The sequence below is a fragment of the Sceloporus occidentalis genome, unplaced genomic scaffold (genome assembly GCF_023333645.1).
Source record: "Sceloporus occidentalis isolate IW3139 unplaced genomic scaffold, rSceOcc1.0.p SCAF_4, whole genome shotgun sequence".
NCBI classification, from domain to species: domain Eukaryota; kingdom Metazoa; phylum Chordata; class Lepidosauria; order Squamata; family Phrynosomatidae; genus Sceloporus; species Sceloporus occidentalis.
Genome location: NW_028316984.1, coordinates 169,500,849 through 169,515,173, shown reverse-complemented (window position 1 = coordinate 169,515,173; position 14,325 = coordinate 169,500,849). Strand labels below are relative to the sequence as shown.

Genomic DNA, 14,325 nt, shown 5'->3' with positions numbered 1-14,325 from the left:
TAATTTTAACTGAATATAATAAGGAAACCCTCTTGCCTTCATCTAAGGAGCATTTTCTCTTTACTCAGAAAAAATAATTGAGCATGTGTGTGCTTGCATTTGTTTTTCTTGAAGAGCCTATCAGTATCTTCTGAGAGCAGCTGATATGAATCATACAAAGGCGATGGAAAAAGTGTCTTATGCTATGTTGTTTGGAGACTACCTGAAGCAAAACATTCAGTCTGCTAAAGAACTCTTTGAGAAATTAACTGATGAAGGTTCTCCTAAAGGGCAGACAGTATGTATATTTTAAAGCATTCTTCTTTACTAATAATGTATGAAATGTAGAATTGTGATTAGTTTGCCCTATGTGCGGTTTTATCCCCCTCTCCTTATCAACTAACTAAAAATGATCACATTTATTTACTGTCACTGAAGACATGCACATTTATTTACAGGTTCCTCCAATTCTGGTTAACATAAGGCTTAAGAACTAATTTGTTGTTAGCTGCCGTAGTTTGTGTAAAAATGCACATTAGCTGTCCAAATAGATTGTGCTAGTTATGTCATCACTGGGAAGGGGAGGGAATTCTCCTGGTCAGCATAATTAGCTAAAGGGTTTTAGGTAGTACCAGATTTTCTTATGCTACCCTTCTATTCATAGTGTTAATTGAAATATTCACTGAATGCGAAATAGAATTTAATGTGAAAATACCAGTCCAAGTGACATTTTCCCTTTTCATAATATTCACTAATCAGAATAATAGAACCTGACTTCCCACCTTAATTTCTCACTATGATAGTATAAGATGCCTTCTGGTGCCAATCATATCCTCTCATAATCAAAAAGAAATCTATAGTGTGTAGCTTTCTTGCCAGTTTTCTAAAACATCAAGAGTATATGCAAGAATTTAACATTTGATATGAGGATTTCCTCTTGCTTTCTCACTATTTTCTCACTTGCTTCCTCTTGTTTTCTCACTTTCTCATTTTCAGCTACCTTGCAGAACTGAATGTGATCCAAGGTTAAAATGAGGGACATCCTCTGTAGCAAAATATACCTTGTATCACCATACTATGTTGCATGTAGATTCAATGATAGGGTTATGAAGTTTGGGAAGACCTTTAATTTCAGTGTGTTCTGCTGTACAGTACAATCTCCATATCCAAGGCTTCTCTTGAGGAATAGGTGAGGAAGGATTGTGGATAAATGAAACCATGGGTACTGGTCCCCTGGATACAGGGGGTCATACTGTATTGGCTAGGCCAACCATGTGGGAAGGATGGATAAAACTTCCAATAGACAATAAAATTAAACAATAAAAATTGTCTAATTAACTAGGTTTTTTTTACCTGTTTTTAAACACCGGTTTATTACATTTTTATAACACTGCTCTCCATCACTGGAAAAATCCTTGCAAGGATACTGCTGAACAGATTAGGCCCTGCTATTGCAGAAGAGCTTCTCCCTGAAAGCCAATGTGGCTTTAGAGCTAATAGGAGCACTACAGACATGGTATTTGCCCTTAGACAACTTGCAAGAGAAATGTAGAGAGCAGAACAAAGGACTTCTATATAACATTTGTCGACCTCGCCAAAGCCTTCGACACTGTGAGTAGAAAAGGTCTGTGGCAGATCCTGGAACGACTAGGATGCCCCCCCCCCCCCCCCCAAATTCCTCAAAATGATCATCCTGCTACATGAAGGCCAGCAAGGTCAAGTCAGATGTGGCAACGCTCTCTCGGAGCCCTTTCTAATAACTAATGGTGTGAAACAAGGTTGTGTTCTCGCTCCAACTCTATTTACAATCTTCTTCAGCATGATGCTCCAAAGGGCTACGGCAGATCTGAAAGAAGAAGACGGCATTTATATACGCAACCGTACTGATGGTAGCCTGTTTAACTTAAGCCGCCTGAGGGCCCGCACTAAGACTCTAAACTATCTAGTCTGTGAGCTGCTTTTTGCTGACGATGCTGCCCTTGTTGCCCATACGGAAGCAGCTCTGCAGCGCCTCACATCTTGCTTTGCTACTGCTGCAGAGCTCTTTGGACTGGAAGTCAGTCTGAAGAAAACGGAAGTCCTCTACCAGCCGGCACCACAGGAAGAACACTACCATCCCCACATCACTGTAGGCACATCTGTGCTTAAGTCCGTCCAGCAGTTCATCTACCTGGGAAGCATCATCTCCTCAGACGCCAAGATTGATAAAGAGATAGATCACAGATTAGCAAAGGCATATAGTGCATTCGGAAGGCTTCATAAAAGAGTCTGGAGTAACAAACACTTGAGGCGAAGCACAAAAATCAGTGTGTATAGAGCCATTGTACTGTCTGTTCTCCTCTATGGGTCTGAAACATGGGTCACCTATCGTCAACACCTACGACTCCTCGAATGCTTTCATCAGCACTGTTTACGCACAATTCTAAATATACACTGGACTGACTATGTGACAAATGTTGCTGTCCTTGAGCAAGCAGGGATCACCAGCATTGAGGTCATGCTATTGAGGACGCAGCTGCGCTGGGCAGGACACGTTTCTAGGATGAAGGACCATCGCCTCCCAAAAATAGTATTCTACTGTGAACTCGCCACGGGTCAGCATAAGAGGGGCACCCCAAAGAAGAGATACAAGGACTCCCTGAAACAACATCTCAGGTTTGGCCAAATTGATAACCAACAATGGTCTGCCCTGGTCTCACATTGGGAGGCATGGAGACGCTCTATCCATGATGCTGCAACTTTTTTCAAAAGCTCCCGCCGAACGAGTCTCGAAGAGAAACGACAACACAGAAAGAACCGCAATCCGGAAACATCACCCAAAGAGACTTTCCACTGTGCTTTCTGCAACCAGACCTGTTTGTCCCGCATTGGCCTTTTTAGTCACCAACACGCTTGTACAAAGTGCGGGATGAGTCCTTCCTGAATCTTCATTCGTGAAGCAAAGCCAGAGAGTTATTACACTTTTGGAGCTCTTGGAGGGAATCTTTACTTGTTATTAAAGGAAAATAGGGAAACAGTAACCTTGTAAAGCAGATTGTGACTGTATTAAAGCAGTCCTGAAATTGCCACATATGAACTCTTTTCTATTTCCATTTCAGGCCCTTGGATTTCTCTATGCGTCTGGCCTTGGTGTTGATTCCAGCCAGGCTAAGGTACGAGAGTTCTGATTGAGCTTTTTCTCCCTCCCTGTGTTTTTCTGTTAAATATGCCAATAAAAATGTGTCTGATTAACCAGTTTCCCCCCCCCTGTTTTAAGGCACTGGTTTATTACACTTTTGGAGCTCTTGGAGGGAATCTGATAGCCCATATGATTTTGGTAAGTACATTTCCCCACCTAGTTACATAGAATGAATTTGGGGATAAAAGTTCTAAACCTAGATGTGCATTTTCAAGGCTTGCCTTTCTCTCCCAAGCCCACACTGTGGGATTGTAACCTGTGAGGCACTGATCCATAGCCTTCTAAAGGGATTGAGATTCCCACTAAAGCAAGGGAATCAAATGGCTTTCTAAAGTGGGACTGCAACTCCCAGCATTCCTCATCATTTGCTATGCTGGTCGGAGTTGATGTCACTTTTAGTCCAATATCAGGAGCTCTGCATGCTTTTACCCCTGAATTAAAGTAAAAACCTTGCTTTGGATAAAAAAATGTTGATGAAAAGAGCCTTTATATTTATGGAAGGCAAATTTTAGATTCAATTTTGTTTAAAGTGTAACTACTTTTGTAGCTCATGAACTGAAACAAGCTGGATGTAGGACACTTCAATATGACTATATCGTTCTCCTTTCCTCAGCATCACTACCACTTTCAGTAGTTTCAAGACAGTAAGACAGCAAGATTTATCACTTGTAAAGTGCCAGAATTTTTTGTTTTAATATTTTGTCTGACTATTAAGTCTGAATCATAAGAGTTGTTTCTTTCCAGGGCTACCGGTACTGGGCTGGGATAGGAGTTCTTCAGAGCTGTGAATCTGCACTTACACATTATCGTCTAGTAGCCAACCATGGTATGTGTTTTCCATATTTATTTTCACTTCAGGTAATATACTCAAACAACTGTATTTTTCTCCACTGGGTATCAATGCAGAGTATCAGTACAGTGAGACATAATAAATATTATTATATTATTATATTACTATTAAAATATATTAATTAAAAATAATATATTTTTAATTTGTTGTTCTTAATTTGATTTCAGAAAATATGCTAGCTCTTGTTTATAAAATAAAGTTTGTATGATTGTTGTTACACATAAGCTAGATTTTCACCTAGTGACCATGGCATGGGGACAACCAGTATTAAATTTATAGAATTATTTTATAGTTCTCTTTAGTCCATCAGATATTGAGTGATAAGCTTGCCATTTAATGCTTTCCTCAGTACTGCAACAGCTTGTTAACTCAGATGCTTCTTTACATTTGCTGCTTATCTCTCCTACATGAAATGTGACACTTGACTATATTAAGTGTTACTGAGAAATATTGATCTATTTCTAAAATCTTTTTTAGCATGTCTTAAAAATGTGAATCAGCTTTCTTATAGTAATTCATCTCCCTGTTTTCTTTTATGGTAAAATGAATCACTTGCTGACCTATATGTGGAAAACGAGGCCCATATTGCATCAGGGCTAATCTGTCAAAAGCTATTTAGTGGCAGTGGGTGGGGCCATCCTCTTCCCCACCGCTACCAGCACTATTGCACTTTAAGGAAACAAATGTGAAAGTGAAATTACCTAATATCTAAATGTTTTTGTAGCAGGCAGGATTTGCATAGATAGGGCTAGGGTGCCAACTTGACCCATTTCTTTAGGTGCTAGATCTATAATGGCACATTCCTTAATATCCTGTATGCTCTACATATTGCAGCATGCCAGAAGTTTTCAGAGATTTCACATGGGCCAGAATGCTGCAGCTGTACTCTTGACTGGGAGCAATAGGACATTTTCCTATTACTTTTCTAGTAGTTCTGTATTCTTTTGAGTGCCATTTCACACTTTGTGTGTTTAGATGTGCATGTGGGGTGATTTAGGGTACAGTCATTCACTTTGGGAGACTAGTGAAATAACAGAGGCTCCAGTGTACTTAAACTCCTGTCAGGCTCTTGCCAGCAGGGCAGAAAGGAAGGATGAAAGTAGGTTTTGCCCTCCTCCCTTAAGAGTTGGAGGGAAATAAATTATTCCAGCTCCAGGACTGGTGTACCTTCCATCCCTTGGGAGCATTCTGGATCTTGCGTATCCACACTGTTTCCCTGCAAACACTCACCATGCCCTTGAGTTCAGAACTCACACCTCAGGCAAACAAACAAACAAACATTGTGGCCATTTCTACTAGGAGTGGGAGTCTGAAATGGTATCTTCTTCTTCAAGGACCAATGTTTCCAACCTTGTGGGCAAAATCAGCTATGTCCTGTTACTCCTCAGACACTCCCTTGAAACCATAGGATTGTCAAATAATATATGTATTCTTCTCTGGATAACTGCATAAACAATCCATGCATACTTGCTTGTGCTGACCGTAGAGAGTAAACCACATTTGTGTTGATTACTTATGCAATCATCCAAGAATGCCAAGGCTGAACCAATCTCTCATTCAAATACACTAGAGTAGCTGGGGTAATTCCAGCTCCCTTGGGACCATGTTTGGTGTACTGAGCTGTGCACAGCAACACAAAATCTGGATAGAACTGTTCCTTAGGTAAACCTTTGTTTCTTCTAGGCAACTATATGAACAAACTGCTGAATCTACTTGCCCTCTTTCTTTCTAGTGGCAAGTGACATCTCTCTGACAGGAGGCACAGTAGTACAGAGAATTCGCCTGCCAGATGAAGTAGAAAATCCAGGAATGGCAAGTGGAATGCTAGAGGAAGATTTGATACAATATTACCAGTTTCTTGCTGAAAAGGGAGATGTTCAAGCACAGGTATGGATTAGTTTACCAAGCCAAGTAGTAAATTGTTGTTAGAAAATGGTGTTGCAGTTGCACATAAGTGAACATCTAGAAAGCTATAAGGGTAAGCTATAAGGTAATAGTAGTAAAGATGCCATCAAAATTGTTCTCTGCAATCAAAACAGTTAAAAGCAGTACATTGCTATACTTTCAGAGGATGGTGTTGGAGAACTGTCCCATTTAGCAACTGACATCTTGTGGTTTATTCTTAACATTTTTTTATCATTGTATCATAAGTTCTCCACTGTATTTTGTTTCTCAAGATTGAAGAACCTGTCCTGTATCGTTTCATTCCGTAGATTGGAGCTCACATAATTAAACACTTCTCTGTAGAAAAACTAAATGTTAAGAAAAAGGTTAAATGAAAGCCTTTCTCTTTGACATGCAAGTCATTCTATTTCATCTGCATGCCCACACGCCAATTCCTACCTTTGTCTTCTGTCCCATGGACTTTACCATAGCTGCTGGAAGATGAGAGAGAACAAACAGAGCACTAAAATAAAAGGGGGGGGGGGGGAGGAAAATTCAGAACCAGTGCAAGAAGGATAAAAAGATAGGGTGGGATGAGGAGAGAATAGAGTGAAAAGCAAAAAAAAAAAAAAAAAAAAGAGCAGAAAGATGAGTAGGAAAATAATTAGAGTCCACACTGGAGTTTGGGCTCTGGAAGGTGGAAGAAAGTAGAAGGACATTACGGCTCTCCCTATTCCAGTGGATAATCTGCTGGTGGAATAGAGCATCTTTCTTTTTGACCTAGGTTTACCATCTCTATGAAAGGTAGTCCTTTGGTTCTGAACAGTACCCATTTATTATTACAGTAGAGTCTCGGTTAACCGGCCTTCGGTTAACCGACACTCTGGATTATCCAATGCCCCTCGCCTCCCCTCCTCCCTCCTTCCTCCCTTCCCTCCCTCGTTCCCTACTTATCTTCACCAAGTCCTCTCCTGCCCTGCCTCCCTTCCCTTCCCCTCAAAGGACTCCGAAGAGCCCTTTGGAGTAAAGGGGAGGTCTGGGAAGAGGAGGACCGGCCAGGTGCCCAGGCCTCTTCTTCCCTGCCTCCCTTCCCTCTCCCCCAAAGGACTCCAGGGAGTCCATTGAGGGAGAGGGAAGGCCTGGGAAAGAGAGATTTGGGCCCATGCCGAGGCCTCTCCCTCCCGGCTTCTCTTTCCTCTTCCCGAACGGACTCTCAGGAGTCCATTCGAGGGAAGGGAAGGCACGGGAAAGGAGGCCTGGGTGTTTGGCCTGGCTTGTCCTCCATGTCCACAGAGGACAGGACAGGGCCAGGCACCCAGGCCTCTTCAAGGAGGCTGCATCCTTGGCCCCAGCTTGTCCTCCATGGCCACAGAGGACAGGCCAGGGCCGGGCACCCAGACCTCTTCGAGGAGGCTGCATCCAAGGACTAAGGTAAGCAGGGAGAGAGGAGGGAGGGAGGGAGGGGAGGCAAAGGACTTTTGTCCTCAATGGCGGTGCGTGTGCATGTGCACCGCCATTGAGGACACTGAGCCTCGGATTATCCAACATTTTCGGCTATCCGACTATCAGTCGGCCCGTTTATGTCGGATAATCAAGACTCTACTGTATTCTTATCAGTAATTTATTGGTAGTTGTTGTCATCCATATAATTTTGTTTATTGAAGCAATGTTATTTTTCTCCTCAAACTGTTTCTTGGATCTCTCAATTTGCCCATTGCACTCTTACTATGTGGTTTGTTTATTCTGCTGTTGTGTGTCTTGTGGGTGGATCGGCTTTATAGAAAAGTGTTTGAATTGATGTTCCAGGTTGGACTTGGGCAATTACATCTGCATGGAGGAAGAGGAGTAGAGCAAAATCATCAGGTATCCATTCTTTGCTATTATTGTAATTCCATGTGGTTGTTTCCAGAAAATAAAAGGTCAGTAAACATTAAAAAAGCAATTCGGCTAAAATTGTAATGCACTATGTACAGTTATAACCCTTATCTATCCAGTTACTGGAGTAACACTGCTTGATATTTAATTATTTAAAATATTTATAAACCCCGCTCAGCCACAAAGGCTCTCAGAGAAGCTTACAAACTGTCAGTTGGACAGTCACCTGCCCTCCGGCTTACAATCTAAATTAGACACAAGGAAAAGAGAATGGCAGTGGGGGTTAGGGAGTATAAGTGAAGCAGATAATGCCAGTTTCAGGGCAGGGAAATTGGGATGGAGTGGAGGGCTTTTCATCTGCTGGGCCTAGACATGATGGAGCTGTGCCTGCCTCTTCTGTCCCTCCACAGCAAGGGCACTGGCAATTAGAAGTCGAAGGCTTTCATGGCCGGCATCCATAGTTTTTAGTGGGTTTTTCAGGCTATGTGGCCATGTTCTAGCAGAGTTTCTTCCTGACGTTTCGCCAACATCTGTGGCTGGCATCTTCAGAGAATGCTTTGCCTTTTCCAGGCAAAGCATTCTCTGAAGATGCCAGCCACAGATGCTGGCGAAATGTCAAGAAGAAACTCTGCTGGAACATGGTCACATAGCCCGAAAAACCCACAAAAATCTTTAGTTTCTTAGTTTAAGCTTCATTATTTCAGGCTTAGTTTCTTTAATGGAGGGGGGGATAGAGAAGTGCTTCTCAAGCTACTGGCTATGAGGGGAGTGGCATTTGTCCTCCAGTATGCCAAACAGTGGCTCCATATTTGTTCCCATTGGCTACAACTGTTTCTTTTTTCCTAGAAACTCCCTAGGGTGTGGTATCTGGTGGCTCCCGAATTAGCACCTGTCAACAGATCATCACTTTGAGTGATCCATTCTGCCATTATTCTGCTGCATCATATTCATCTAAAAGAATGTGGAGAATTAAAAAGATGTTGAAGTGGTAATTTGCTACTGCAGTATGCACAGAAATGGGTCAGGCAGGGAGACATGTTCTCCCTTTGCACAATATTACAGGATCCCTGTGACTACTTCAGGGAACGATAACTTTTCAGGTGCTTCACTACTGCTTCATAGAAATGGCTTTTAAACCTTCCTTCATCTTAAGTCCTGCCACTGGCAATATGGAAACTGCATAGTTAAACCAGTTAAAGGAAAGTCTGAGTGTGATGAACTATGGGTAGAATAACTGCAAAGCTGGATACCATGCAGCTTTTATTTAGACTAAAATCTTATGACACTTCAAGAGGTATGACATTCTGTATGGCAAGAAAAAAACCCCAAGTGGTTCTCAGATTAACAGATTAACAGATCCTGATATATAATTATGGCTGAGCTGCTTTGTGTGAATTTTAGTAGGCTATTGAAACCTTCTCCCTCACCCCACCCCCAAAAAACTAGTTTTGTTTATCCCAACAACTGGTGCATCCTAAATGGGGACCAAGAGCTCTAGCAAACTGTTGGACTGTGATTAAGTGGTATGTGCACTATTTCTAGTGAATCAGAAGTCGTCCAACTTAGGTACCATTAGTCAAAGTGAGGTTTATTTTCATACAAATAAGGCAGCGGGTTGCATTGCACAGTAGTAACATTGCTTCATAAAGTTATTCCTGAAAGTGAAATAATTGTTGTACCTTGTTTGTGAAAACAATGAGAACTGTGGTATTCTATAATTATAGTTTGGTGGTACCATGTAGACCAGTGGTCCCCAAATTGCTCTTTAAGGGATTTAGGACTTCAACTCCTAGAATCCCAGACTATTGGCCAACATGGCTAAGGCTTCTGGGAGCTGAAGGGCACAGTTTGGGGACCACTAATGTAGACCCTGAAACTCCTTGAAGTTAGGGGGTGGGCTCTGCTGGCCCATCCTCTTTTCCTTCTACCAGAAGGCAAACATTGGCTCATTCAGATTGGCCTTTGGAATATGAACTTGGCTAGAACTCAAAGAAACTATTTTTCAGATTTTATTGTTGTATTTTAAATTGAATCTGTTTTAATTTTATTTTTAACCTTCCTCAGGTAAGCCAGGATATAAGATAAATAACTTAAATACCATTCTGTTTTTAGCACGTAATTTATTTATAAAATTTACAAAATGTTTATTCATTTCTTACATTGAGAGATGTGTTGATGGGCAAATTTTTTTACTTGGAACAACTGGTCATTTTTCCTCCCTCTCATTCTAGAGAGCTTTTGAATACTTCAGTCAAGCAGCTGGTGCTGGCAACTCCCATGCAATGGCATTTTTGGGGAAGGTAATATGTGCTGATACTGAGGGCAGCATATTTGGAAATTATATTATTATTACTGTCAAAAATAAGGCTAACTGCTAGTGGAGGGAAAGAGACATCTAAATGCATATCCGATCCTGTAATGCTGTTCCTGTTAAGTGTGTTTGAACTCAAACTGGACAGCCAGTTTAAAAAATATATATTTTTCAATACATGTAGTCTAGCTCAGATTACACCTTTATTATGGAAATGATCAGTGAAAATTTAAACACAAGGCAACCCAACAATATTTTTTTAAAAAATAATAAAAATTCACTCCAAACCCATACCAGTGAAGATTTCCCAGCAGACAGGGTCGTAACATCCTGAAGCTCAGGTTGCTCCTTGCATTTGCTCCTAGTAGGCAGTATATAGAAGAAACAGTGGCTACTAGGAGCAAATGTGAGGAGCTACCTGAGCTTCAGGATGTTAGGACCCTGTCTGCTGGAAATGAATGTATCACAGGTAAGTACCAACATTACTTTTCATTTCTGACCAATATTACAATGGACCCACTGTATCAGCAGGCTGGCAATCTGCAGATTGCCACATCCCAGATTATTCAGTGGTGCCAAGGATGCCTTGTATGGATGCATACATGTCACTGCCCATTGACTAATATGGGGCTTGAGTGTTTGAATTTTTTCCCATTTGCAGAAGGTCCAGAACTGAACCTCTGCTGATGAAAAGGGCACACTTCCTTATGTGCCTTCAAGTTGACTTCGAATTATAGTGGACCTGTCACAGAATGTTTCTTTTTGCAAGATTTATTCAGAGGAGGCTTGCCATTGCTGAGGCTCAGAGTGTGTGACTTGCCTAAGGGTACCAGTAAGTTCCATGGCTGAACAGGAACTCAGACCTTGATGTTCAAGAATCCTAGTCCAACACTCAAATCATAGCACACTGACACTCTCTGACCAATCCTGACACTATTATCACTGGAGACAGATACTGCATATAATGAGCAAATGCCCTTTAAAAATGGCATCCCTCTCTCTCTGTTGATCAGTTCCTCTTCTAAGATGTCTGCTACACTTGGTATAAAAACAAAGTCAACTTCCTGTTTTAAGTTGTTGTCTTACCTGTATGCAAGTTTGATCTGTATATAAACTCCTAATCATATTTTTATGTCAGGTTATGGCCCTGAAAGAAACATTTGTGCTAAAAAAATGAGATTAGTTTTACATTAAGTATTCCCAAAGCATATTATTTGAACATGTCACTCTTTCTAAACTTTGTCTGACCTGCAGTTGCATTTTGTTTCTCCAGATGTACTCAGAAGGAAGTGATATTGTACCTCAGAACAATGAAACTGCTCTTCAGTACTTCAAGAAAGCTGCTGATATGGTACATTTCTATTGAAAATGCATTTTAAGTTTCATGCTGTTGTATACAGAAAATTCAGCAGAACCTAACAAATTGACTATATGAGGGATACCTGTACTATCTTGTTCCAGTACTCCCTTGAAGACACAGTTTATTTCCTCTGCCAGCATAGTAACTTGTCTTTAACTTAAGTCACAACTCCATGTTAACATAAAGCCTAAATATTGTCACATTTTCATGTTACTATACTGCTATAAATGGCACAGCAAGAAACATAAAGTAATTGTATGTTTCTTATTATTTTTAACCTTGCCATGTTCATTTCACTGGGTGTTAAACTATTGTATTCCACACTTTTTCGACTGTGATCTTCCTTCATATTAGAATGAATATAAACACCAGGCCAGAAAATCTCTGAAGGGTAACAATAGCAACAATCAGCACAGACATTGCCATTTGTAATATTACTGCTTTCCAGTATCATACAATATGATTTATGTTTGCAGTTTGATAAATGCCTGACAATATCAGGTGTCTGATTTTTAGTTTATCATAGTGTTCTGTTGAAATGACATTTCAGAAGGCCTAAACATCTGTCTGTTCCTTATGAGTGTTATAAATGCATAGTGAAGGTATAGATCCAAACTTAAAGTTCCATTTCTATTCTTTGTTTTTCAGGGTAATCCAGTAGGACAGAGTGGACTGGGAATGGCTTATCTGTATGGAAGAGGTGTTCCAGTGGTAAGTCTTCTTGACACAGTGCTAACTTTCCAATAAAGAGGCACATACTTGTAACATAAATTAGATTGCTAAATTATTTTGCAGTATCAATATCCATAGTGCTTAACAAGATGCAAGGTGACAAGTACATGCCCAGAGGGCTTACAATCTATAATTTGCATAGGGAAAACAGAGGAAGGAATGGCAAATAAGTGCTAAAATTATATTATGTGAAAGAGATATGAGCGTATGTGAGTTGTGCCAATGTCTTCATAGAAAAGGTGGATTTCAAGAACAAGTGTGTTCTGGGAAATGGTTCCAACAAGAGAGGAAGGACAGAGTTCAAAGTAGCAAGAGAGCTTTGGCAGGCTGAAGCAACAGGAGTTAAAGGAAAGGGATATGTTCAAATTGTGAGAGCAGCAAGCTTGGGGTTGTGGTAATATGGGCCCTGAAGTTTAAAAGAGGAGCTTCTGTTCAGTCCAGAAACAAACAAGAAACCCCGCAGGCTGATAGAGCTGGAAGTTCTGTGTTTAGCATAGTCTTTCCTTCTTATTTTTCCACCAAAACCAACTTCACAATATTCATTTTCAGTTACAGTCAATGACATTTGTATCCATCCTGTGAAGGAAGCGCATTGCCTTGGCTTTGTTTTTTATTCTTCTTTGTCATTTGTTCCTCAGATCCAGGCTGCAGCCAAATCATGCCGATTTTTTCTCAATAATCTAGTTAAAATTAGACCTTTTCTTTCAGAATCTACTGTTAAGATTTTGGTTCATGCCCTGGTTATTTCTCGCCTCGATTACTGCAACCTTCTGTTGATGAGGCTCTGTCTGTCCGACCTTGGTTCCTTGATTTCTATTCAACATTCTGCTGCCAGGATTATTTTTTCGGTTCACCTTTATGACTATATTAACCCTTTGCTGTCATCTCTTCATTATATCCCTCTTCCTTTTAGGATTCATTATAAACCCCTTCTTTTAACCTTTGAAACCCTGCATGATTTGTCTCCCACCTCCCTTATTTGTCAGCTCTTGTTTCTTCCTACCATCCTGTGCGTGCTTTATGTTCCAGGAACTCAGGGCTCCTGACCCAGCCAAGGGTTTTCTCTTCCCCAGCTAGAATACGCCCCTTCTCTCTTGCTGCTCCTCATTCCTGGAATCATCTTTCCAAACATTTGCAGACTATCAGTTCCTTAGTTAAATTTAAGTCTGAACTAAAGACAACTTTGTTTAGGGAAGTTTTTCAGTTTACAGCTTGATTTTAACCATTAGATTAGCGTGTATTGTCTTGCTGCGAAGAGATGTGAATGGGATTTTCAGTATCTCAGCCTTGAGATACATTTTATCTCAGCCTTGAGATACATTGAACAAATCAGGAAGCGGAAGAGGATTGCTCACAGTTAAGATATTTATTTACAAGTGATAAGGAGATGCTATTTAAAAAGCAGGAACAGAACTGAGATCCAGGATGGAAGAATGCACTGTCTTCCTCCTCAAGTAGCTCACAGCCACACAGAACTCTTTGATACTCACTTACAAACTGCAATTACACTTTCCACCACTCTAACCACTCATCTCAATAACCAACATGACAATAATTTACATTAGACACAGCCTTATATACACTGCTGATCCAACTCTCCAGAATATGGCATAATGCATTATATCATATGCTGAGTCATACATAGTGGCAGATGCAGTGCTTAATACACATTTAAGTTTCTAGCCACCTCAAGGTTTAATAAATAAAAGTTTTATTTATTTTTAGGAGGGTTAGATATATTAATGTATATTGGCTATCTTTTAATCATGTAAGCCGCTTTGATTACTCCTGTAGCAGAAAAGTGGGGTATAAATAAGTTTTATTTTATTAATATTTACAAGGACGTTAAAAAGCTTGTCACACATAACACATACACACATCATGACTGTGCAAATCTATAGATCTTAATTTTATATTACAGTATAATAACATGTATTGTTTTTATAGCCTACTATTTTAAGGTTATTTTAATATTAAGTTGCTATTTTATAATTTTGCTGCTTTTTTATTTTAGATTGTATGCCGTAGGCAGGTTTTTATATGTATCTTGTTTGATGACTATGTAAAGCGGTGTGTAAAATGTACGGCATTATATAAATAAACTTTAATAAATAATTATTATTATTATTAGTTCACTGTTACTCACCCTGTGAGCT

The 14,325-nt window shown here is 40.2% G+C and overlaps 1 protein-coding gene across 2 annotated transcripts in view; it reads left to right on the top strand.

The window, feature by feature from the left end:
* SEL1L (SEL1L adaptor subunit of SYVN1 ubiquitin ligase) overlaps nucleotides 1-14,325 on the top strand; it is a 41,857-nt gene that overhangs the window by 14,688 nt on the left and 12,844 nt on the right. For both annotated transcript variants that reach the window (XM_089522339.1, XM_089522340.1), the window contains exons 6-14: nucleotides 115-277; nucleotides 3,078-3,131; nucleotides 3,236-3,295; nucleotides 3,902-3,983; nucleotides 5,740-5,894; nucleotides 7,698-7,754; nucleotides 9,998-10,066; nucleotides 11,351-11,428; nucleotides 12,086-12,148. In XM_089522339.1, the coding sequence (XP_089378465.1) occupies nucleotides 115-277; nucleotides 3,078-3,131; nucleotides 3,236-3,295; nucleotides 3,902-3,983; nucleotides 5,740-5,894; nucleotides 7,698-7,754; nucleotides 9,998-10,066; nucleotides 11,351-11,428; nucleotides 12,086-12,148 (781 nt within the window). The remainder of the gene's footprint in view (nucleotides 1-114; nucleotides 278-3,077; nucleotides 3,132-3,235; nucleotides 3,296-3,901; nucleotides 3,984-5,739; nucleotides 5,895-7,697; nucleotides 7,755-9,997; nucleotides 10,067-11,350; nucleotides 11,429-12,085; nucleotides 12,149-14,325) is intronic.